Source organism: Athene noctua, chromosome 1 (assembly GCF_965140245.1).
Source record: "Athene noctua chromosome 1, bAthNoc1.hap1.1, whole genome shotgun sequence".
Taxonomy (NCBI): Eukaryota; Metazoa; Chordata; class Aves; order Strigiformes; family Strigidae; genus Athene; species Athene noctua.
Genome location: NC_134037.1, coordinates 53,778,142 through 53,804,947, shown reverse-complemented (window position 1 = coordinate 53,804,947; position 26,806 = coordinate 53,778,142). Strand labels below are relative to the sequence as shown.

At 43.9% G+C, this 26,806-nt stretch overlaps 1 protein-coding gene across 2 annotated transcripts in view; it reads left to right on the top strand.

Moving 5' to 3' along the window:
* The window catches only part of FYN (FYN proto-oncogene, Src family tyrosine kinase), a 136,850-nt gene extending 117,889 nt beyond the window's left edge, over positions 1-18,961 (top strand). For both annotated transcript variants that reach the window (XM_074896176.1, XM_074896175.1), the window contains exons 13-14: positions 8,769-8,900; positions 17,623-18,961. In XM_074896176.1, the coding sequence (XP_074752277.1) occupies positions 8,769-8,900; positions 17,623-17,831 (341 nt within the window). In that variant the 3' untranslated portion in view covers positions 17,832-18,961. The remainder of the gene's footprint in view (positions 1-8,768; positions 8,901-17,622) is intronic.
* The last annotated feature ends 7,845 nt before the right edge of the window (positions 18,962-26,806 follow it).

Here is a 26,806-nt window from a genome sequence, read left to right as displayed (position 1 = left end):
AGCTCTCTCTCGTATGCTTTGGGGTTGCTTTCGGTAAATCCTGAACTCATATTAACTACTAGCCCATAACGTCACTGCTGAAGGCCTGTCCTAAAGAGAACATTTTATTTACTTGTCTTCCCTTTAAAAAATGACCAAAATGAAACAAAGATGATGAGTGAGAGCACGGGTGGGTGAAGTGACAGTAAAGACTAGATCCTCATGGTGCCGTAACAAAGAGGATACTTTAATTACCAGCCTTGAAAGCCTGAATGGGGTAATCCAGAAAAGCCTATGTAAGCTGTTCCTTTCATTGTGTGCCTTCTAGTATTTACTAACCGCTGTCAACATTGCTGTGCTACTGCTATCAACATTGCTGCACTATTCTTATTTCCTTCATTTCAAACGGGTCAAAGAATTGTGTCTCTATGCAATGGAGCTGTCTTTCTGAGCACTGTGTTTTCCTTGGGAACTTAAAAAGTTACTTTAATAGGAAAAGCGGTTTCCAGTGCCACACAGAGTGCTGGGCACAGCCGACCACTGATACACTATAAAAAAGTATCAAAGAGTATTGTAGCTTTTTTTAAACAGTATGTGTGTGTTCAGACTGAGCCATGACACAGTCTCTTTGTAGTTAGTCATTCTTTACAAGTCATGCTTAGTTGTCAGATGTTGATCCAAGTTTGCAGAGCTACAGTTTTGTTCTCTTTCTGTTGGCAGTACACGGTAGTGCTTGCTCAATATGTGTCGGTAAATACCGCTTCATCCATTTCAGTGCCAAAGCCGAGGAGTGTCCCATTAAACCCTGTTGTATGTCGTCAGAAAGCACAGGTCGGTTAAGTACCTCATAACCTGCATTTACCCCTTCCTGTTGTGAGGTTTTTTTCTTGACCAGAAGTCCCTGTTTCAGCATGGATTTTGCCATTAATTCTTAGGAAAGAGCTAATCTCTATCAGTAACTTTCAAGTGTTGACAGAAGGAGCCAGAGAGCTTCCAACATGCCTTGTCTTGGCCTGGTAGCAGCAGCTCTCATGCCATTCACACCCCTCTGAACTGCTGTCAGCAGTACCTAGTGACAGGGATGTGGACCACAGGCTGTCCCCACCCTAAAAGTTGCTTGCTTCAGATATGGACAGCGAGGCTTGAATATTTTGGGGGTGCCCTTGAAGATCCCGTGGTAGGTACTCATGCAGAGAGTTAACAACTACTGATTTCATCCTGAGGGTGGGAATTGTTCCTGGCTAGAAAAAATAGCCTCGTGTCATTCTCTCCAGAGTAATAAGAGTGTCTGCAGACTCTGGTAGACAGAAAGCTGCGTGCTTGCCCTTCCCCTGTGTAAAATGAGAAGAGTTTTCCTTGCACGAGGCAGCCCGATCCAGTCTGCAAAATGGCTTTGAAACAGTGTCCTGTATTATCTCTGTTTCTGTCTGTTTTACTGCCGTGTCTTTTGTTCACTTTGGAAACCACCCAACGTATAGTTTGACAAGACTAATTATTTGGTTTAATAGACAAGTATGTGACCTACATCTGGCCAGATCTCTTCAGGCTCCTGATCCCTAGGAAATCCTCTGATGACCTGTTTACTTCCTGGTTTAAATCCCTCAGAATAGTTTTGCCCTCTTCACATGTTAGAAAGCTGTGAAAACCTGCCTAACTGATGTTGAGGACAAGCTTCGATTTTTTTAAGACAATGAAAATTACTGGATTTTGGTGGGAGAACTTTGAGCTGAGAAAAGCATCACACTGGGACCGGCAGAGAGGAATTTTAGTCATTGCCCTTTTTCCATCTCCTGCCCTTTTTCCATCACAGAAATCATTTGTATTGTGGAAAAAGTGACTGGGAAGGGATAAGTATTTAACTTAGCTTTTAACCTGCATTGCTGATGATCCAGAGATCTGAATTGTTTTTGCCTGGCTTCATCTCACGGTACCAGTATGGAGAAGACACCCATCCTTCCCATAGTTCAGGGCAATGGACAGTACTTCCTTCCTCTGACCACAGGGTCAGGCTTAAGTCCTTCAGAACTACAGAATTCCTTAGAAGAGAGTCCCAAAGAGCTGTAATCACAGGCATCTTGTAGAAAGGTTTTCCTACTTCCACTATTTTTTTTTTGACCCTTTCCTAAGTGGTAGCTTGTTCTAGGGAGGGGTGCATTTTTGACCAAGCAGAACACTCTCAGTTTACATTTCATTGCAATTAACCTGGATTTCAAGCCAGTCAGGCAGCCAGGGTGAGCCTAGGACCTTTAATTTACTGAGGAAGAAACATGATTTCTCATGTGCCACTGGAATTTTTCTTCAAGTGGGATTCAGTCCTGGTTTGTTTAGTTAAACTTCAGTTTGAGCATTGCTTGGTGGAGACCACAGTATCAGAAGGAAATGGTTGCCTCTGCTTGTTTCCCATGACCTATTACTTCAGCCTCCAAGGGGATGCATCTGGGGACTGCTCTGTTTATCTAGCTGACTACTGCTTCAGTGGGAATTTTGACACAGAAGGAGAGCCTGGCCAGCGGAGGGGAGGGGGATGGAGCACGCTCCAGACTGGCAGCTCCTGTGGGAGAAAGGAAATGTTTTGCCTTACAAAATCTGAAGATTAAAGCTTCTGGTCACTCCTCAGCAGTCGTCCTTCTCTTGGCTTAAGTGTGTTAATACAGAGCTCATTGTTGGCGTGGGTAAGAGGTGGTTTTCTCCAGCCTTGCTTGATCTTCTGTTCCCTTCCCCCACTGTCACTTTTGTCTCCGATTAAATATTTTGAAAGGAAACAGATGGGGATGCTTTGAGACCCAGCAGGCTAGAGTGCAGGATTCCTGAACCTATGTGGGTATTACCGAGCCTGGTGGTAACGTTTTACTGACCGGTTTATTTTCTTTTTGGTTTGAACAAAGGAGGCCTGACTGTTCCTAATTTATGAGAGGTAAATAAAAAGCGGTTCGTTGTCTGCACTGCCATTTCTCAGCAATTGTCAGGAAGGAAAGAGATGGTCATGCCACTAATGATTTAAAGTGTGTGACTAGCAGCTATACACTGCCATTAAATAATGCAAAAAAAGTTCTTGGCTTGTAATGAGTATTTGGCTCCTCTTGCTTTTAGAGGAAGTGAGTAATCAAAGGGGAAAAACATGCCTGTTAAAGTGACGCCCATTTTAAAGGCTATGCTGGTGAACTGTATTGCAGCCTGCACCACTGGGGCTTGCTTCTTTTGGCTCTTGCTGTTGCAACATCTTCCTCCTTGGCCAGCGTCAGGCATTCGGTCTTGTTTCCTTCCATCAGTGATGATGTTTGTGTCAGTCCTGTAAGGCAAGACTTAAAACTCCTGGTATTCTACAGGACAGAGAGAAACTTCCCATCACCTCCTAAAGACAAGATTTCCCATGCAGTTCTGCTACCCTCACTCTGATCTAGTTCACAGCTCTGTGGAGTTTTGGCCAAGCACATGGCATTTTTGTGGAGAGTGCTGAGTGCTCCACAGAATTGCCGGGGAAGAGTTGTTACTATTCTAAGCAGTAGCAGCTGATACAAATTTAAAATTGCCTTAATAAAAAAAAAAAAAAAAAAAAAAAAGCGCATTTTCCAGGCTGTGTTTCTACTGCATACACTGGCAGCACTTGCAGCAGTGTCGCTCCAAGCACACATGAAACAATAAGGATCTTTCTGATGCCTTCCAGACAAGTCAGAGCTATTTTGGGAACTCTAGTACGTGTTTGTAAACTCTCAGATCTTTTTTGCCTCCTTAACACTTAGAAATATCTCCTTTCTGCCCTGCTTAAAAACAAGTGATGTTTCTTATTTTGATTTCCTAGAAATGAGCTGGGATTTTTTTTCCCCCTTCTAGGCTCTCCCCAGTCCTTTTGCAGAGACTTGGCTCACAGCTCACAAGCTAATCAGATCTCTCTTGTTCACAACTGACTGTACTGCAGGCTGTAACATCCAGGGCATTGTCCTTGCTCCTTACCTGCCATTCCCCAGACCAGCCTGGAGCAGACAGGAGGAAGGACTCTTGCTTCTCAACAGCCAGCCCCCAGGGGTCCCGGAGAGGGATCACTGATATGCTCCTACAGAGATGCCATCTGCTCTGTGAGAAGGATCACGGCTGGGTCAAGAGGAAGGGCGAGGGGAAGTGGGGGTCATGCAGGCAGAGGGAGAGGGGGGTGTCTAGACCCGCAGTTCCGCCTCTTGTCCCCCACTTCCCAGGGAGGGGTCGGCCTGCGGAGCCTGCTTCTGATCGCTGATGTTTTGCCAGGCTTGTAATTTCATGTTCGTTCTCACAGCACAAAAAATGTAATTGCGCAGTCCCTCCCACACAGCACTCATCATCGCCTACCAGGGCTGACTCGTTTCCTGTTACATGCTTGCTTCAGCACTTCATTTTTACCTTTTGAGGCTTTCCCTTTCCAGCCCCAGGAGCAATTTGGTGCTGCACCACGTTCTCTGGTCGCTATTGCAAGAGTTCCCCTGGGTTTTGGGTCTTAGAGCTTTGGGTGCTGCATTGGGTTTGGTTTTAAGGTTCTAGAGGTAGCAGCTTTGTAGCATTTCTGGAATCAGGATCACTATCAAACTGGCAGCGGCTCAGGGGCATGAATTTCAGAAATTTCTGCTTTGTGGAGATTTAGATCTGAAAAAAAACAAAGCTCTGAGGGATTTTCACTCGCCTCAGAAGAAACCATGCTGAGAGTTGTACGTCAAGGTCACTGAGTTATCCCAGCCCCCTCCGCTCCTTCTAATCACATGACCTGCTTATAGCTGACAAAGAATTAAAGCAGGGCCACGGATTGATTTTTCCCAAGGAAATCCTCCTGGGAGATAACCTGTGTGAATGCCTGGGCAGAGCCAGGCAGAGGTCCTTAGAACAAGGATGAGGCTCACAAAAGTCCTCAGAGGTAGAAGGCAGGGCTGGTTGTCCTAACAGTAAATTGTATGAGCAGCTCTGGCTTGATGTGGTTTCGAGCAGTGTAGAACCCAAAAAAGGCTTTCCTCAGGCTGAAATGTTTCAAAAAAGGGACAGAGATAAAAACTGCAGATTAGTATCTTGCTCTGGGGCAAAGACAGGGTATCCTGACCTAATGAATGTGGTGTGCGGTTGGTTTGTACACATGGAGTTACTGACCTGCTAGTTTGTAATAAAATGGGTGCCAGCAAAAAAAAAAGGAAGATAAATCCCCCCCACTGATATAAAATCTGCCTTCAAAGTAGGAGATGGGCTGCCTTGTCAGCTGGGGTAATTTAGCTTATCAGATTTATTAACATGCTTGTCAGTAATATGCATTTTATCTGGTGCTCTGATGCTGTAATTTGTTTGCAGCACAAAGTCGGCTTGTTTAATAAGCTGCTGAGGTCTGGGTAGAGGGAGGGGATGGGTTTTTTAATCGATGCGTTGAGAAGAATATAAGCACGGAGACTGTGTGTCGGTCAGGAGTCGTGCACAGCATCTGGCCTGTGCGAACGCTTCGTATAGCAGTAGCAATCAGGAGGCTTCGGAGCAGGGCTCAACACGTTCAGGGATTTTTGCCTGTCTCCAGTGCCAGACATTAGACAGGAGGCAGGACTTTGGGGGGATCCCTGTTAGACACATGCAGCCCCCTCTGCCCCATTCACATAGGGTGTGTGTGATCTCTTTGTGTTTTGGCAGTGAATGCCTTGTACCTGCAGCTGTGCAGGTGGCCAGCCTGCTATGTCCTCACTGGTCTCTCCCCTTACTGATGGCTGTGCCATACTGGATTGCAGGCTTTCTGGGACCATGTAGCCTCCCACGCACATGGCTGGTCCAGAAAAACACGAGGCAGGGCTCTGCTAACAACCTCTCTGCCAACCTTGACTTTCCCTCCTCCCCATCTATCACTTCAAACCAAAGTTCAGGATATTCACAAAATGCAGAACATGTGATTTTTGTATTGATTATTTCATCCAGGAGATCACCCACAGCGGGGGCAACATAGAAATGTAATGAGTAGCTGCGGGAGAGCTGAGCACGCACACGACCAATGTGATCAAGCAATGCCCGTTTATTACAACTAAGAAAGCCCTTTTATAATGTTCTCCCGCACACGTGAGTAACATGCAGTACAAGTCCTCAAGATTGGACAGTTAACTTAGCCCGGGCTTTAAACCTTCTTATGACTGGATAAAAAGTGCCCCATCAGCCTTGCCAGACTTCCTGCCTTGTGTAACTTCCTCTTCCGTCCCAACCCCTTCCGGGGGGTGTTTGTCTCGTCGAGTTTCTCCCCCCTCATTCAGGGTCACATCCTTATCGCATTCTTGCTTGGCTGAGGCTCTTATCAGTCTTGTTCTCACGCAGGATTGCTCACATGGCCATTCTCTCGCAGAAAGTCCTCTAGAATCCCAACAAGTAGTTATCCTGTCATTGGAAGATCCACAACACAGACCATTTGTCTTCTCCAGCAGTGCTCATCACAGTCCAATGGGGTTTGTACTGCTCTACCTCTCAGGAAAAGGGATGTGCTGGAATTTTCCCCCGTCCTCACTTACCTCGCTTCTCATCTTCCCATGGTCTCTCGACATACCACACACTCACCTCCCAGTCCCACACCGGCAGTAGATGAGGAGGACAAAAATACCAGGGGAGTTGGCCACAAAGGAGTCTGAAGAGATTTCTTTCCTCCAAAGATGAGTTGTAGGTGGTTGGTACCTTTGGGTCTGATTATGAGGCACCAGGGAATTAGACCAAGTTTGTCTCAGTTTCTCAGAAAAACACAACTGATTAAAGAAAAAAAAAAAAAATTAAATAAAATGTATGCAACACGTGAGTGAGCAAGCGCTCATGCTTGGCTATCTCACACACCACCAGCCAACATCCAAGCCTTCAGGCTGCTGGCCAGCTGGGAACTATTTGTTCAGCTGGCACGGTGTGTGCGTGTGACTCTCTCAGCTGCACATATGAGAGAGCACAGGGACACTGGCCCTCATATTCATGGCATGCTTGCACAAGCCCATCTAAAACCATGCACTGTAGGCCTGAGAAGTCTGACCACAAGATACATGCAGTTTGCAGTTTTTCCAGGGATCAGAAAGGGGTGTATAGCCCTTTTTTCCAGGGATCAGAAAGGGGTGTATAGCTGGTGGCTGGGGGAGCTGGTTGCCAACCCCACATGGCTGCTGGTGCTGCTGAAGCGGGACCAGCTTCCAGGACAGAGGCTGAAGTGATGGCAGGCTCTTGCTGCAGAGATCTTGGACATCATGGCCAAGGCAGTTTTTAAGAGAAGATGAAGTTCTCTAAATTTTGAGTCTTGTAAACTACGATTGGTCCCACAAAGAAGTGTAAGTTAGGGAGATTGAGATCAAAGCTGAGCACCCAAATTTTAGCTCCTGCCTGCATATCAACTAATGAAATTACAGAAGATGCAGGCTTTTTTGAAAGTGAATAGACACCCAAAAATCCTCCAGCATCTTTAACCATTGATGTATTGATGCTTGACTAGATTTAAATTCCTGACTTCAGGCATTAGGGATTTGAAACTGACTTGCATCTTTTAATTTAGCAAGACTTACTTGAGCAACTGCAGTTTTCCCTAGAAAAACGTATTTGTTTCTGAGTAATATTCTCTTAGGATCCCTCACATGTAGAGCAGGAAAAATTTTAGCACACCTGATGTTTTACTAAGTAAGGACATGAGAATTGCCTTGTTTACTTTGTACTCTGAGTCATGTCAGATTGCAGAGTACAGCAGAAGATACAGGGCATAGAGCACTGGATGTGATGGCAGAACAGCTCCAGCAGGGAACTGTAAACAGTGCCGTAACTTCACTCCCTGAGAGTGATTTGTCCACGTTGTTACACTTTCCACACTCCTCCTGAAAGCTAAGGGAACTTTTATGAGAGGGTGGTGAGAAGTCAGAGTCAGTCTGTTTCCAAATTCAAGAGTGTTTGTCACTAGGGATCAGCAATAAGCAATGCAACTCTTTTGCCTGTATGTTAATACAAGACACCAGGGAAATGTCTGCATATTTTTTCGTACATACTACGAGTTAATTATTACCACAAGACTTTTCTTTAAAGTCATACTGAAAATATTTTCCCTAAGAAAACAGTAAATGATTGGAAAAGCAAATAAATCAGTGTTTAAAGGCTTGTTATCTTACCATCCATACCACAACTGGCTCCTGCAAGCTCTGATGATGGATGAGCACATTAGAACTGCACGTATTTAAGGCACTACAGGCTTTTCAGTGCCAGGAGCTTAAAGTACACTGTCAAGTTATAAATCACAGGCCAAAGTTGTGCCTTGACATCACTGCACTCCAAGCAACTCGAATGGCAGTATTATTTGTAAGTCCTTGCATGTTTCTCATGAAATATTAGGTTTGTTTTTCATTTACGTTTTTACCATGTTTGTTTTGCATTTTCCTCAGCTTGAGCAGGGAAACTAGGAGGTACATTTCCAATAAATCTCACTTCTATTCATACGTGCTAACTGTGTTTGACTTGCAAATATCACAGGGAAATGTTAATTTAAAACATTCTGGAAGAATTTCTGTTATATTAAGCTTTTTGGTTTTTAAAAACTTTTTTTTAAATAAAACTTCAAGCCTGAATTAAAACGTTTTAGCCTTCTCTTGGGATGTGGGACAAACCCACCCCTTCCCTGCTAAGTCTTCCTTTCTGCCCTACACATTCCACCCTCCTGTCCTCTCTGACCATACTCCATGGAGCTGTTTGTTAACGCTTGCCTTGCAGCTCTGCCCACCTGCACATGTTGCAGAACACAACAGTCACCTGCAAACTGGTACTTTGACTCTGCCTCTATTCTGATTAAGATTCATTTACTCTTTCATTAGGTGCAAAGTTTCCCATTAAATGGACTGCGCCAGAAGCAGCATTGTATGGAAGGTTCACAATAAAGTCAGATGTGTGGTCTTTTGGGATCCTACTGACAGAGCTGGTAACAAAAGGGAGAGTGCCATACCCAGGTAAGAAAACAGTCTGAGCCCTGCCTCACCTGGGGAAAGGAGTGGGAGCGAGCCATATGCTTAAACGGGAATGTTTCTTTATTTTCACTGGACTCAAAGGAGGATGGTTATCATGCATAAGTTCTGTGTAAGTTTGAAAACTCCATTTATTCTGTCAGTCTGGTTCTCTGCGATGTTTGATGACTGTCTGAATGTCTGGTATTACCAGATCTGTTTTTTTGAAACTCTTAAATTTCAATCCTTGCTTTCAAGATGGATGGAAAGGAAAGAAAATAATTCTGTAATGCGCAGGGCAGAGCTCATGGCAGGGTCACAGTGGGGCCAGATTCTCTGCATGGGGGAACTGGAGGCCCCATGGCTCTTTGTTGAAACCCTGCCAAGTATCCAATGGATTAAGATTTGTAGGAGAGGTGATTGGATCTGCCTGTGCTTAGAAAGACCTTTTCATTCTGTTGCCCCCCTGAAGGTTGTAGGCATTCAGGTGAAGAGAAAAGAGGTGAGGTGAAAGCAGTGCGCTACATGGAAAAGAACCTAATCCCTTCATTTTCTTATCAGCACAGATACTAACAACAGGGCATCTAGCTGCATCTTTAATCTTTTCATACAAGAAAAATTATCTAAATACTCACCAGTACAGCTGTGTGCACTGCAGCTGATTTAATGGAAAGTGCCCTAAAGCAGTTCCAATTTTCCAATCTGTGCCATGATCAAGCAGTCAGATCCATACATCAGATCGCACAGGAGAAGCATCGGGGTGGAGTTCAGTTTATCCTGTGGTATCTTATGTCACTTCAGAGGCTGAACTCAGCAAAACTAAACTTTCAGAGTTTTACCAGGAATTTCAACTTTGCTGGTGCCTAGCAGCCAGTAGCTGATTATTTGGGAGCAGAATATGGGAACTGGAAGGCTTCTTGTGATCAACAGTGAATTTTGGCATGATTAACAGGGAGCAGCTTAGCAAAACTGTGATTGTGACAACAGAATGAGGTAGCAGAAAGTGAGATGACGTGTTTCTGTGGGATGGATGAGTCCCTCTGCCCAGCACTTCCACATGTGGTTAAAGAAAAGCGGGTGTTGCCAGGACATGGAGTCGCTGTGTCAGTAGCTGGCACAAAGATTGCCATGAGGATTACTGGAAGTGGCGTGGGAGAGATGTGATTTCACCAGGTTTATTGAGGGTTAAATGCAGACATGGCACTGTGTGCAAAGGTCAAAGACAGAAAGAAGATGTGTAAGGCTTAGCTGACATGCTGTTCCTCCCAGATGGTGGGCAATGCTTCTCTCTGGACTGCAGGAAGAGAAAATTCCTAGTCACTACCAGGGGACTGGATGCACAGGGGCTCTTGCCAACCAGGGCAGAGTTAAGGCGATTTTTTTTTCCCTGAGCTCCACATTGGTAGGGCAGAGATGCTCAGTGACTAGCCTTCTCTTCTATCACATACATGAGCACAGACACATGCACACACAGGGAAAATACTATTCCAGGCAAAAGTGACCATCTAAACCCTATGTTAACTCACAAGTTTGTAAGTGAACACAGTGTTGGCCATGGCAGTAGAGGATATCTGCATTTCACAAGTGTTCCTTTCCCTCCTGAAGGAGAAAGAGGCCACTGGATGTGCATTTAAGTGCTTGCAATATATAACTTCTTGTAGGACCCATGACAGGAATCTCAGACATGGTCTGCATTCTGAAAATGTGGATAGTTTTATTATGTAGCAATTTGAGCAATCAAAGACAACTAGCGGTATCTCTGCTCTCTCAGCACCATCCTCCCCCATCATCCCTCACTACATAAAGCCCTCACATACTGAAAGTCCTTCTGGCTCACTCTCTCCCACCTGTGCTAGGAAGACATCAAGTAGCTGGAAGCAACTTTTTGTGTCACATATCTCAAAGTCGGCAATTTTATGGATGGTCATGTACTGCCTTGGTTGCGCACTGCCCGAACTCTACTCCAGGGCCCTTCCTTCCCACCAGGACTCGTACCCTGCTCAGCCATCATGGTCACCATCACTCCTCTCTCTGTCAGTTTTACCTAAGGGCAGCCTCTATTTTAAATTTGAATTTCCAAAGTCTTTAGAGATTTCAATTTGATCCCGTTCCCCAGACCCTAACTGGGAGAGCTTTTATAGGCCGAGGGCAACGGTGGAGAGAAACTGGAGCCTTCTCAGAAGGGTCTGTCTTTGCATGTGGGTTGAAAAGAGGGCTTGGACTTCCCAAGGTGACAAAGACCTCCTGAGCTCCTCAGAAAAGACTCTATTTTACCCTGACATAAAAAGGATCATCCATCCCTGCTTCATGCTGTGGAGAGGAAGGACTGCCTGAACAGTTGAAGCTTCATGAGTTCAGATCCCTGTCTGGGTCAGGGAGTGGGGTTCAGGTGCACCCACGGGGCTTCTCCTGCCATCACAGCATGGCTTGCACAAGGAGGAAAAGATGGGAGTTCAACAACCCTGAGAGACAAGAGTCAGTCCTCTTCACCCGGGTAGACAACCTATAGGTGAGAGAATGCAGTTTGTAGGCACTGCCAACTACTTTGACACCCCAGGCATGTGGATTTGCAAGCTCTGGAAAGGGTCAGCCTTGAAACAAAGAGCGTCATGGACCTGTGGCTCTGCTGTAATAATACCCAGTTTCTGAAACAGTTGTGGGCATATTGTCCTGATGTTCCTGCTTACAGCTTGTAGCAGGCCGGGGGGGAGCGGGGAGAGGCCCGCAGACAAAGGGATTGCTCTCTTGCTTGACAAGATCTTAGTGCCTGAAGAGGTTATTTATAGCACATATCCCAGTTCTGTGGTGGTAACCATGTCTGCAGGGCACTGTACCTCATGCCTTGGAAGAACCAGGCATTGTTTTAAGCTTGTGTAGGAGGGAGAAGCACAAAGAGGAGGACAGAAGGAGAAGTCAGGCAGTATACAGGAAGGGAATAGACTGTGTGGAACAGGACTTGGCCTTCATTGGCCCCCAGATTTCAATTAGTTCCTCTCCTGATGCTCCATTTTGGAAAAGCATTTTGGAGCAGTGGCAGGACACGTGAGCCGTGAATGTTTTCCTGGCAGAAATGAAGATGAGGCTAGAGTTCATAATCAAGCCTTGCCCCAGACCCTATAGCTCCTACAAGCAAGACTGACTTTTTAACAAGTGTCCTCATCTTCATCCTTCAACCAAGCCTGTTTCTCTGTCAATTAACATAAGGGACCACTATGATAACTAATTTATTAGTGCTTTTTCCTAGCCTTCCCTAATGTGTTTCCATTCTTTTCACAAGGCAGCAGACTGAAATAAGCAACTTTCACAGTCTTTCTGGGCATTGAAGTTCTGTTTCCACTATTACAGTGGGGAAGTAAAACCTAGATGTGGGCAGAAGAGGAGCCAGCTTTAAAAAATAGTCTGCTTAGTCAACCTTTTTCAGTATCTGTTTCTTTCCCCTTTCACAAATTCCCCTTAGATCTTAGTTTGGGGTTTTTTAATGGAGTCCTTTTTAATGGAGTTTTTTAAAGAGTAGGAGGCTGCATTTCTCCAGCAGCAGTCAGAGAATTGATGTTTTGTTTAACATGTTGCCTTTTGGATAGGCAAAAATCTCAGGTGCATTGAACAAGTACCTCTGACCTTGCCCCTTCTGCTTTCTTCTGCACTTGTCACATCAAGACATTTTATGTATAGTGTGACAGCCACCACGATGCTATCCACATTGCTGCCTCTAGCCAGGCAGGTCTTTGAGTCCGGGCTCCAAGCAGCTTTGCAGCCCCTGGGGAGCTCTGTTCAGCCTCCGCATCCCTGGGGGGAAGCTGGGCCACAAGTTCACAAGAGTGAATACTACACTGCTCAAGGTTGGGGCCAAGAGCACATCAGTGAGCCAGCATAGGTGTGTGTACCATCATCACGGATGGTAGATAAGGAGCTGAGAGAGATGCATACTCAGCACATAGCACAGATAAGCTCAGGTGGGTTGCTTTGTGAGAAGGAAATCTCCTCTCCCAAATGCTGTAGCTCAAAGTTGCATCTCTTATACCAAGCAAATAATGTTATTTTTAAAAATAAAACCAAAACGGACAAACTAAAAAAAAAATAAAATTAAAAAAAAAAATCAGATATTAATAGCCTAGCTCTGTGGGTGTTTTGAGGATGAGGAGTTGATGGGAGTTTTCAGGCCTTAATTTCTAAATGAAGTGTCATAACTTCCAGATTTTTAAAACTTGTTTTATTTTTGCACAGAAATAACTAGGTTCATATTGTACTCAGTAAGAACAGCATTATGCTTCAAAGGTTGTCTTCCTTTAGGAGTTTTCCTGTTCCCTTCAGTGCACTGTTGTGCCTGTGTATGGAATAATCTTCCTGCCTAAGTCCCATATCCCATCCCTGTGCCCTCCCCTCTGTCTTTTGTTTGGAGCTGTCCATCAAAGTTAGAAGTTCTGCTTCTAGATCAAACTGAAAAAAAAAAAAACAAAACCAAAAATCAACCTATCTCTATTGTAACCCTCTCTTTTGAAAGCATGCTCTGAGTGCCAACATGATCCAGCCCCTCTGGAGGACTACACAGTTTTACATTCTCAGTTGTACTAGAGAAGGGCCAACGTGTCCATGTCTGAGGAATCTTTGAACATGAGCAGAGGCACAGCTCTGGGTTCTTGGAAAATCTGAAATATGGCATTTCTGGGGATGGACAGCAGCTGAGCTGTTGAGGCTTACTTTAAGCATTTGTGTCTGTATTAATTTGATCGTTGGTCTGAAAGCACATCTGCTGTGCTCCATCTGTCTAATCACGCTCCTCAGAGCACTCCAAAGCACTTTCCAGTGTTTTCTTTAGCCACAACTGGAAACTTTACATCCTCTTTTATGTCACAGTAACTCTTAGTACTGCAGGTTTTCTAGGAAGAGTCAAGCAGCATTGTGTTTCTGTCCCCAGTCCATATAGACAGTAGATTTGTATTGTGTTGAGCATTAAGTAGCTATATCCTCTGGAATCCTAAGGTTATTGGAGGTTTCACTAATAAAGCTGGATGGTGGGAGGTTTTCATATTTGGTCTTCTCAGGGAAAAAAAGCTAATGGAAAAGCCATGTTTTGGAATTTGGGTATTTCCTTCTTCATCCAAATGGTAATTCTAGAAACATCATTAGCACAAACTGATTCTTCAGGTGAAATATCTGTAATCTACAAAAGAATATTGCTGAGTATTTTATTCCACAGATTTGAGGATTTTACAATAAACTTTTAAGGTGTCTAGAAGCATACTGCAAGCAGAATTTCATTTATTATTTACTAAAAGAGTTGAAACTCTCGGGTATTCATTAGGAGAGTGGAGTTGTACAGACTGCTCAGATATTCTCTGTGGTGTTAGAAGTGCAGATACAACAAGCTCCCACTATCAAAAGAGAAACATTAAAACTTGTAGGATAAGATAAGTGAATATAGATAATAGGTTTGTAAACATAAATAGGCCTTTTCAGACATAAAAAGTATACCTGAAACACTGCTGGTTTTATAAGTCTGACTAATAATGCAATTGATTTTGAAAAACATGTTTTGAAACTCCTTTTTTAAATTAGCAGTACATGTCAAAACTGACAAAATTTCTTTGGCATATCCTAGGTGCTGCAGTACTTGCTGGATGTATGAATTCCAGTAAGAAACATGAGGTTTCTTGTTTGAAACTGAACTTGGTTTAGTTTCCTATCTGGGTTTTACCGGGAGGGAGGGGAAAGGAGAAAGGAAAAAAGGGCATTTTCCTGGATTATACTGTGATGAGAAAACATGGCTTGACTGACTTTCCAGGGACAAAAAATTACTATGATTTTGGACAGCAATGTCTCTTTTATGTTCTTTTTTCTATCTTTTTTTTTTTAAATGCAAAGTGAAGAGCTGTTCATGTTTTTCCTCCCCTCTCTCTCTCCTCAGGGTTTTTCTTGCAGCATACAGTTCATTATCGAGTTTCAGAGCGTGTTTTGCAGCAACTGAGTAATACACTGAATAAAAATACCGAACATTTGATATCTTAGAATAACAGATCAGTTGGGAAGGAGCTTTTCTGCTGCTGTTGCTCCCAGTCATGTTGTACTTAAAGAGGTACTGCAAAAATAAAAACAAAGAAGGCAGTTTGTTTGTGATTTAGGTATATACAATGGATGAGTTACTAGTAACACTTATTTTCATAGTCTTTAATATGTAAGGGAGGCAAAACACAGCAGAAGTTCTTACCCCAAAACATGCAGTAGTTCAGCTGGTTCAAAGACAAGAATATGAAAAAAGAGGGCAGATTTTTGTCCAAAACAGAAATTTTAAAAACTTATATTGAGAATACAACATGAGAAAAATGCCCATTTTTTTCTCTTGTAGCATCTTGAAACCAGCAAGACCAGAAGATTTGGGTTAATGCTGCCTTTGGGTTGGTGATGACTAACAGACCACTAGTGTCATTTTGTAATTTAATAAAAATGTAAAATATGTTTGAAAATGTTCTTGCTGGATAATGAGTAACACCCAAACATTTGTTCAGTGTGTGGCAAGTTTTTCTGGTTTGTTGTGAGCCTGTGTGACCTAACAACATCAGTTTGGAGTCAATAATACAGGAGAACCTTAACTCTATGCAGAATCTGATGTCTGCAGAGGACTGTTATTATTCTATTTTCATCATTCTGTGGAGTCCTAACCACAGACCACTTTAGGTGCTGTACAGAGTGTTTGCTCCTACTGATGACATCTAACTCCAAAAATACAGTGGGCAGATGCAGATGATAACTCAAACACAAGAAACCAGTGCTAAAGTGTTGGTTCGACCATTAGGAAATACTGTAAATCTAACCTTTCTTTTTGCAATTATCACTGCTAAAGGGAACGGTAAGGAGAGGTCTGTCGGAGGATGAAGCAGTTTTATGGGGAGGTTCCTCCACGAACAAGAGGCAGCATAAGAAACAGCACATCAGTGCTTGTTTGAAAATCAAAGGTGCTGCAGTAAGCTAACCAGAACTGTGGCTTGACCAGGACTTGGCCAAATAAGAGCCTAAATGCTAGTGGGGCAACCTGTGGGAGGCTTTGAAAGTGAAGACAAGGATCTGGTATTTTACATAGTAAGCAACAAGTAGGAAGTGGCAAGAGCATGCTAGGGTGGTTACAGTAACAGGCTAAGAAAATGATCCTTGCAGAGACACTGCAAATGGATATCAGCAGGAGGAAATTACCCTGTCAAGATAAGAAGAAAAGGTGTTTTGTAATCCCAACATGAGATGAGAATCTAGATGTGGATGGTCAGGAAAAACTGTATTTTGCAGATGCTCCTTTCAAAACATCTTGAAGAATTAAACACAGTCAGGATGTGAGGACATAAAGACCAAATCCAAGGATAGATCTAAGTCACCAGCCTAAATGCTACACAGTGGAAGGATATTATTACCACTAGTCAAGGTTTGGAGTAGACAAGTGAATCTGTATTGAAGAAGGTGGTTGAATTATTTCTCACAAATAAGTTTACCAAAAATAGGAGCTAGAGGTGATCCCCAGGGTCCTGAAGGTGGGCCAAGAAAAGAGGACACCCTGAAAGAACAGAGTACTCAGAAGAGACCCAGGGAAGGATGGTGTCTTAGAAGCCAGGGAGAGGGTAAACTAACAGAAAGAACAACATTAAGATGCGGGTTTCTAGATTTGGTCATGGAGGAACTTGAGTGTCACTAGTCGTTCTCCTGCAGAGCTGCTTGGCAGGACTCACTAAGTCAGGGGAGTGAAACTTGCAGATATTTTTCAGCAGCAGGCTGGGGCAGGGCTTGCCAACTGGCAAGCCACAAAGCTTGCAGTCAGTGTGCACTCTTTCTCTGACATACTTCTGCATGCCTGTGGTGCCAGTCTTACCTTTGGTACTGTTCAAAAGCCAAAGGAATTACTGGAAGAGATACTTAAACTGAAGCTGAGATTAACTGCAATTAACATATGGTGAAAAGCACTTCAGCAGAGAAATCAAGGGTTTGAAGGGGTTGCATAGAAAAGACAAGGTAGCAAAGGGCCTGGCTTGCCTCTTAGAGACAAGCATGATAGTGATATAACTTCTTACCTTTTTTGAGAGAGAGCTGTGGCTGTGCAGTGGAGCTGTTTGCTTGGCATTTGACTTGTATTCTGAGCAAGTTTGTTCTTTTCTGGGTTGGGATGGAACGGTGAAATATGGTAGAAATAATACTAGCTAGCACAGATCAAGGGAGTGCAGAGCAGCAGCAGCAGCAGTAAGCTTCTGAACTGATGTTGAAGGGAATGCTGCTGGACATCCCCGGTAGCCCAGAGTTTGTCTTGAAGTCTTTGCCGCATGACCTCACAGAGCACTTCAAGAAAGGCCCATGCTCAGAGCAAGGGTTTCAAAAATTCATCTTCATTTCTAGAATTTTCAGTAGTGTTTGTTGTAATGCATTTATTTTCCTGAACCATTTCCCATATTTCACGGCTACTGTTGTTGGAGAGGGAAAGCGCCAAATCCCACTGATTGTGAGTAAGCCAAGATGGTAACCATGGGAGTAGTGTTTTACTCATCACTGGATCCTAAAACCCTCTACTGAAAAAGAAAATAATTCAGGTTACCTTGCAGTAGATGAAGAGCTGAAACAGGACATTGGCGTAGTTTTGTTTCCTTTGCCTGAACCAAAAGAAACTAGTATGATTGAGAAAACCATATGTATTTTAGATACAGTTATACTCGGGTTAATTTTCCTGTAATTTAACAGTGTGGATGTCTTCTCTTTACAGGCATGAATAACCGTGAAGTCTTGGAGCAAGTAGAACGTGGTTATCGGATGCCATGTCCTCAGGACTGTCCCATCTCCTTGCACGAGCTTATGATCCACTGCTGGAAAAAAGACCCAGAGGAGCGTCCAACTTTCGAATACTTGCAGGGTTTCCTTGAAGACTACTTCACTGCAACAGAACCCCAATACCAGCCCGGTGACAACCTGTAAATCCCTGGTCTCCAGACACTGTCATGAATCACCAGGTGTTTCTCAGCCCTGCCCCACTTGGCCTTCACCTTCCAACTCCGTGATCGGCTTCTCCAGAGTGCAGCATCTTCCAGCACCGCCATGCACAGGAGGGGCTGAAGCTGGGAACTTCTGCAGCCCTTGCCTATGACCACTTGTCCTAATAATCTGAATGTCCTGGATGAAAAGGAGAAAAACACTTGTCTTTTTCTTAATCAAAGACTCCAAAACTGCATTGTATTGATGTTATGTAAACTGCAAAACCTCTGTTCATTGTAAATAGTAACTCAGTGCCAATAACTGATCCTAGTGCTTTCCTTTTTTTAAAACGCAAAACCTATGTGATTTTAACTAGTCTTCTCCTGATTCAACTAAAAGTATTATTTTCCAGAAGTGGCCTCTTTGTCTAAAACATTTTTTTTCATGTTTTAACTAATAAAAAAAAAAATCAGGACAGGTGTTTGGTTTTTTGCTTTTTTATATATAAAAAAATATATATAATATATATACATACCTGTACATACAGTATATGGGTGCTATTGCAGAGGAAACTCATTTGGAATTGAATGACTCCTGCTGCAGCAGTACCCAGAAAGCGATAATTTTACTGAAGACATGAAAACACTGGTGGAATTCTGAAAGCCAGTGATCTAATTTTTGGCTTTTGCCAAGCATGATTTTTTTAAATTGGATTGCACTTTTTGTTTATGATTATGTACCTGTAGATGGTTGTAACTTTGCTCTTTCAGGAATCATGTGCTGTATTTACAGTAATGTTTCCAATGTTTGACAAGTGTGTGATGATTTGTTCTTGAAATTAAAACGAACATATTTAAAGCAAGAAAACTACACCATCACCGTTTGAACTGGAAAATTGAAACTGCAAGGACTTCTTGTATCAAAACATATATACTGAAATGTTTCAAAAAGATTTATTAAACAGTGTAACCACATTCAGATGGTCTTTAAATCATAGCATTTTAGCCATGTCCACCTGCTAAACTGTTGGTCATGAAACTAGGATTTTTCTGTTTTATGTGTAACATTTTTCCATTGTAAAATAAGTGTGTTAAATGTCCTGTACTGCTAATGAAATTACTTTCTTTATGTCTGCAAGTTCTCCAGTGGAATTACTATGCACTTCTTTACATTTCATGGGGGATGCACAGAACAAAGTATTACCTTTTCAGTTGTCTGTACCAGCCTTGAATTACTTACGTTTAACCAAAAAAAAAAAAAAAAAAAAAATTCCTTTCTATTTCTATTGAGTTTTTAATACTGAGTTGCAAATTTTAAAGTCTTAATTACATTTTGTTATGGTTTATTTGCAAGTTTACATTTTAAAACTGTTTAACTTTCTTAATTTAGTAATTAAAAAAAAGAGCATTTTACATTTGGATAGTTGTTCTTTTGTTTAAACTGTGGAGATAATGGTGGAGATGAGATAAAAACTTTTCAGGAAGGGGTGTCATGCCATTGAGGCATCATATTTCATAGGAGTATGCAGACCAGTTATCTATGGAACATCATTTTCCTAATTATGAAGTTATTATGTTTTTAAAAAGCTGGAGTTCAACTGTAAGGAAGATGGTTGAATGCATAGCTAGTCTCTCATTTCTCTGTTCTACCAGCATTTTTTTCTTCAATAGTTCTGTTGCATTTAACGTGAATACTTTTACAAGTGTTGCAGGAAAATATTTTCTATGCCTTGTATTTCTGTTATTGCTTTAAATATTGCAGCCAAGTAAGACTTCCTGACAGTTGAAACTTTTTAAAAAATTATTTAACACTTACATTGTGAATTCATATTCCGAATATTCACACACTTTCTAAAGCAAACCTTTTTCCGTTCCTGAAAACTAACCCAATAATGAATTGAGATTCAGAGAACAAATTATCATTGTTTTAATATTTTCTATACAAAACGTTGACTGAAAATCATCTTGCAATGGAGGCTTCCACACTTAGCCTTTCTTGAAGTGTGAATTTATATGGCAATGTTGCTTGTTACAAGATTTCCATGATAAATTGGTTAACGTTTTACATGTAGAGTCTATAAGTAATGTTATGTACATGATATATTCAATGTTGCTGTACCTGTAGCTGTGGAGTACTGAAGAGGCCATAAATCTTGCTGGACTTTTAGCTTCCTCTTAGTACTTACAAAGGAAGTCGTGGTCCTCTTTTTTCCCACAGCTACCCCCCTGCCTTAAAAAGTCATCCACTGAACTGAGGACTCCATAGTAACTCAGTAGGCTGGCAAAGCCAAAATGTCACGTACTCAGCCCAGTGCTCGATGGCAAAGCATGGCCATTCTGCCAGGTTCCTTAGCAGCCTTCGCTATGCCACAAACTTAAGTGCAGTTTCCATCTGTAATGTGGGATGAGCCTAAAACATAAGTTTTGCCTATGTTTCTTGTTGTAAGTAAGACTCAGATGGGGCATTGTTGGGGTTTTATGGCCTTTATTTCTGATTCTTGGGTTTGCTGTTCCTTGTATTGCATTCGGTCTATGAGTACCATGTTGGTCTCTGCCACATCTCTGCCTGCAGCTGGCTTGTGTGCAGACTGATGCCACTGTTGAGTGGCAAATCCAAACCATTTCTCATCGGTAGCTCTTCCGCTTCTTTTTCTTAATGTTGGGAGTTTTGTTGTTTGGGTTTTTTAATCTCTCAAATAAAAACATTAGCAAAAATTTAAACAAGGTTGTTAGCATTTTTGCTATAAATTAATAAAAACCTTTTCTTAAGCACTGTGTATACACCACAGATAGCTGTGTGGTGATTGTAAGAGTGGAATTATGAGATTAAGAATCCCCTGTTCTGCCCAATAATTTTTTTTTAATGCAAGGCTAAATAAATCCCATCTGGATAAAAACAATTGGCCAAATGGTCCCCCCACCAGCCCACCTGTAAAATGTACCATGGTGTGCCAGCAAAGTTCTAGAACAGGTAACGTACCAGCAGCTGAAAGGACTCTTTGGGGTGACCCAGGCATCTTTAGGCCGAGCTTAATCCAATACCAGTCCCAGGAAGAACAACAGGCAGAAATGTAATGCTGCTGTGAAAGGGATGATTAGTATGATTAATGCCTGTTAACATATTTCTATGAGGAGGAAATGATGTGAGACTTGGTGGGTCTTCAAGAAGACACTAACATGATATTCTTTAGCTTCTGCAAACAATGCTTGACTTAGTTCTATGTGACACTCTGGTTTTGATTTAATTACCACAAGTAAACACAAAATAGAAAAGTGATTAACTGCTAAAATTACAAGAATAATCACAATGGAAAAATCTGTCTCCAGTGCAAGCGTTTCTCCTGAAGCCTCTAGACTTGAAAGGACTACCTGCAGACTAGGAAGGAAGATTGCTAAATGTATTTGACCTTGCCACATAGCTTCAAGGTGAGTGGGAAGTTGCTCAAATTTATTTTAATATGCACCATACTTTTCTCAAATGCTGCAATAAAAATATGCAGTACACTAATGAATGCTACCACATTGTACCCAAGGGGTTTAAGGGCCTCACATGAGGCTGAGCCCAAGCATGCAAGAGCTATTAGGAGATATACAGTAGCTCCTCTTCTAATGTGTAGACAATATTCATTCATCAAAGAAGTCTTTTCCTGTCTGATGGGAAATTACCACCAGCAGTGCAGACAAAAGGATATTTATTTTCTCCAATCGTGTCAGTTTGAGGGTCTGTCTGTCTTTCAGGAATAATTGAAGTCTGTTTGTAGCTCAGAAATCTCATTGTGTTCTGCAATCTCAGTAAGCAGTGATTATAATTTCCTGTGACTCATACACAGGGAAATTTTATCGCTGAAGGGACTCTTGTCAATTGGGGCAGCTTTCCCTGCCATCTTAACTGAAGAAGGGGACACTTCAATTTTGGATTTTCCTGCACAGACCAAACCAGAACCCATGTCCTTTCAGCAGAAAAAGGAAAGAGGCCCTTTGCCAGGATGCCACTGGTGTAAGGTGTTGGTGTCTCCCTCTCACTGCTTCTGAATTTGTTAGGAGAAATTCTGACAGCTAAAACCAGGTTACTGAGGTTCATTTTGAATGTTAGAGGGGAAATGCTACTTCACATAAGTCTGTGAGATATTTTCTGTTGACTTTTCATACAGCCAGCATTCTTACGTATGTGTGTATGTATTGCTGTATCTCAAAATGCAGTTCGCACACAAAACCATCTATACCTACACAAATGTCAATCCTCTCCTTGTATTCCTCCCCTGCAGCTGAATGCTTAAAATGTAAGATCTGGACATGAGTAGATTAGAGGACAGAATGGTGTTAAGAACAGAAGAAAGAGATTCTCTTTTTTTTTTTTCCCCTGGCTTCCACTACATGACAGTGATAATCCCTATTACCAAACCAGGAGAGGGGTGGTAGCATCAAACACTGCTGCTACAGCCCAGTGATGCTGTGGGTCTCTGACTACTGCAAAGAGCAAACTGCAGCTGATTTCAAAGTCAGGGACAGAGAAAACATTTCTCCCAAGGGCATGACTGCAGTTTGAGGTCTGTGGTGTGAGAATGCAGGAGGGCCTAAAGGAGAGAAGAGTGCCCTCCCAGGAAAAACAGGTCATTAGCTGGTAGGCTGTGCATCACATAGTGCAGAGGGAGATCCAAAGGTTGCAGCACCAGCTGTGCTCGCAGCGGCTGTGTTTTGCCGTGACCAGGGATTTGGGTGATCAGATTAGAGCAGACTGGTGAGCATGAACTGCAGTTTCTCTCACCAAGTGTAAATATCTTCTCTGTTATAGGGTAGGGGTGAACAGTGTATGTTCAAGATAGGAAAAAAAGATTGCAGGAGTGGTGTGCCTGTGACTGGAGGGCAAAAGTGTTGCATCTGCCTGACCAGGCCAGATGGAAGTTTGATTGTTAGCCTCATCGCTGGGAATAACTCAGCATTAAACTCTGTGAATAGCTAAAAGGGCAAAGAGCAAAGAAAGGAGATTATCCTCCTTCCTCTACAGCCTGGCTAGAGCTTACCGAAGGTTCTGGTTTGCTTTTTCTGTGCATCAGCATTTGTTACCAAGCCCCTACACCCAGAGTCTTGAGAAGTTTGCTCAGCTACTTATTGTCACAGCTTCACACAAAATCCCTTAGCCCTGTAATGGATGGATTTTCATCTGGAAAAAGAAAAAAAGGATGCAGGGAAGCTTCCTGACCGTGTTGCAGCCTTACTTGCTGATCCTAGGGCTCACCCTCATGTGGAAGCCTGCCCAAAAGCCCTGGCATCCCCTACACTTTATTCACTGCCAGAGTTCAGGCTCTGGACTGCCTTCTAGCCCCGCTGCACTGCTGGATTTCCCCATCTAGAAGATGCTACTCATACAGGAAGGGTCCCTGGTGTTGGGAAAGGGGTGTGGTGGTCCTAGCACACCCCTCCAGGTGGGGCCGGGGCCATCCCTCCCACTGGGCCAGGCTCCTAGAGGGGAGCAGCGATGCAGAAGGTGCTTGTGGCTTCCCTGGAGGCCCCTCTGGCTCCCGGAGCCGCCATGGTCCTGGCCATCGGCAGCAGCTCGGGCATGGCTGCGAGTAGCTGCCACTGGGTCTTGGGGTGACTTGGCAGGGTGTGTTGGTACAGCTCACTGTCCTGGTGACAATGGAGAAGTGAACGCTAACTCCTGCTCTCCTAAAAAAGCAGAGGCAAAGAGCCAAATCAGGAACCATTTTGCGTCTTAAAGACAGAGGACTAGGTACATTTGATCATACACGAGAGCTCAAGTGTTCCCTCAAATTCCCATGCCTCCCAAAAGCAGTGCAGCCGCCAGCTGAGCTGTGTATATGACCTCATATACATCCAGCGTATAAAACACATACCACATACTGAACATTTGCATATGTTACACGTCTTTTGTTCCACTTGGGTGGCCTTCTCCTCCCCTTCCCCCTACCTCTCGCCCCATTACTCGCCCACACAGCTCCCCTCATGTTATTCTAGACGTGTCATTTCTGAAGGACTACACATCCCGGTCCTGCAGAGAGTGGGGGCTCTGTTAATTGTCAAATGTTGAGTGGGTAATGATCAATGGATGACTAATTGGAAGCAAGAGGGAATAAAATAGGTATTACTTAGCTTCTGCTCTTAATTAAGAGAATGCATAATGCTGTGGGGAAAATCTTAACAAATGGCAGGAGGGTTTTTGTCATTATGCAAGGTTTAATTAGAAGCACTGCACAAGCTAACAGCCAGGTACTGTTTTCTCTCCTTTCAGGTGTCTCTCCAGGGCGTGACTGAAAAATTCCACAGCAAGAGCCTTAAAAAAAAGGGGGAAAATATTTTTGTAGGCATGTGCCTAGCAATCTAAACAGCAAGACATGAAAGAAAGCCCCAGCTTCCCTCATAGTGCAAGAGCAGCAAGAGGCGAGCTGAATGCAGAGAACAGGAGCGAGCATGTCGTGTGTGTTACGCTGAGGCAGATGGGATTAAATGCTCGTTGCAATGTCTCCAGGTTAATTCACAACACCAATGTCAAAAGTGGAGCAATGTGACAGTGCTTTATTTGAACAGTTAATCATTTGGAAGCAAAAACATTTATGATTAGGTTCTCTGAAAATACACATGCAGTAGGAAAATATAAGAAGCAGCACTCAATATTAACATTATCTTCCTAATCAATAATGAAATATTACAACTCCTGAAGGACTAGAAACCACTTTTTATAAACAAGCTCCATGTTAGTTGCCTTGCAAATGAAAACACTCATCCGGCACTTGAATATTAATCTGTACTTTCTATAACAGGCCCAAAATGACGCATCACATTCTGCTTGTAAATAATATACAGATGAGAAGATACTAACTTTAAGAGTTCAGAGTTTGATCTGGCTTTCAGTGAAGTCAGTAGGAAGACTTCAGAAATATAAAATAGGCCTTCAATAAAGCAATTAGAATGGCCTTAGTTTTGGGGACAGGGGAGGCTTTTGAAATGCTGAAATCCACTTGGATATCTGTTGTCTAAGTTCTCTAACCCAAGAGCAAGTTAATTGATAGCAGTTTCTACAACTTTGTGGGAGGGTACTTAGGTTTGGGCTGGACCTTATCTTTGTTTTGAAACACACTCAGCAGACAGTGCTGTTAACACAGTTAGCAGAGAGTGTCTTTCAAGCTTTTTTTTTTCCTTCTTTCTCAGGCTACTAAGAAAGTATGTAAAGAAACTGAGAGGAACTGCTCCAAGTACCTGCTGGTTTTTGCAGTTTGACAAGTTAAAGAGGGGACAGAGATTGGTCATTTTGTCACAGCTGCAGACACCATTAGGTCCATAGGTGTGATTTTTGGGCCTGGAAGTGCTGGCCAAGCTCTGCTGGGGCAGGCTGGTGTGGGTCACAGCTACAGCTCCCCTCCTCTGGCCAACAGGCAACTGTCTACAGGGGAGGCAGGTGGCCACTGTTGTTTGCTGGGTGTTGCAGCCTGGTGTCCATGGTATGTATAACCAGTGGAAAATGGAAGAAATCTGTCCATAACCATTGCCAAAAAGGGAGGCCGCTCTGCTGTGTGAAGGGAGGCATGTTTGATGGCTGTACAGCAGAGCCCTTTACAAACAGTACCTACAAATGCAGGTACTGATGTAGCGTCCTCATGGAAGACTCTGCCCACTGAGTCCCCATGCCCAGCCGCGACTGCCCGCACTCCCCACTCCCTGGGGAGCTGGTCGATGCACTGCAAACACCGCCTCAGTCCTTCACGTGAGGCGCAGGAAGGTCAGGGACTGCTCAGAGCAGTTCTCCCTCCCCATTCCCACCCTGTGTACTTCTTCAAGGCTCTGGTTTTGGCTGCTGTGTGGCCTTGGGCCCCTCGCTGCCCTTCCCTGCGGTGACGCCCAGGCTGCAGTGGGGCCTTCGCTGCTCTGGGGAGGGAGGCCAGTGGGAGGCTGGCGAGGCGGGCAGCCACCAGATCCAGGTGTGGTGCAGCTCGGGGCTCAGGCAGCTCCACTGAAAATGCCAGCTGTTGGGGTGCTCATGGTGCAAAACAGCTGTGCAGCAGAGCTGCCACGCTTGAGTCCAAACCAGAGGGATTAAAGCTTCAGCTGACTCAAACAACTGCGGCTGTCATGCAGCCACTCCAGCCACAAGGATCGATTGCCTGTTGTGTCTAGGTCTGGCTGGGAGTTGCTGGCGGAGCAGGGACTGCCCAGGAAGTCTGGGGGCAGCGAAGGACAACTTCGGGATGCCCCGAAAGGGAGGCTTGGTGTCCTGCTGGCCTGTGTCTTGAGGGAGGAGGGAGGGAAGGAGGAGGTCAGGACTGCCAACTGGAGGGCCACATCGACATGGGGTTTCTCCATGGGGAAGATCAGCTGAGGCTGCGGGGGATCACTGCACTGCCACCGATCCAATTGTATTTACTGCTCTGCTTGGGGGCACGCGCTGCTCCCAGCCGCTTGAAGTTTCCCTCCGGAAATGTGAGCAGTCATTCCCTGACAAAGAGGAAATAAGCGCCTGCGTCACAGCTTCGCCTCACAGCCATAAAGAGGGGCTGACACAGTGGCAGGTGCCCAGAGAGGGCCCGTCTAAAGGGAGGAATGCCGGGCAGGTGGCTGCCTCCTCCACTCCCAGTGCCACAGAAAGGGCACAGGAAGGAGAAGCTGCCTGAGCGAGGAGCTCAGGGCTTGTTTAGATGTCCCTGTGAGCACAGGCTGGCCGATCAGGCATTAAGGCATCATGTGGCAGCAGCCCACGGATGCCTGGAGGATGAAGAGCCGTGCACAAGTTGCAGTCAAGTCAGACTCCTGCTAGGGTTAAACTAAGAAAATGTAGGCTAAAGATCAGGAAGAGCTTCTTGGCAGGGAGATGCGCTGAGTGGGGGGTCAGGAAAGCAGTGTAGGCTGGGACGTGCAGCTGCTGTGGAACCTGGCACTGCGCCGACAAAGCGGCCGGCAAGGCTTACTGGGGCTCTTAGAGCCCCACCACACTGTGCTATCAGCACCGGTGTGACTCGGCTTTCAAGA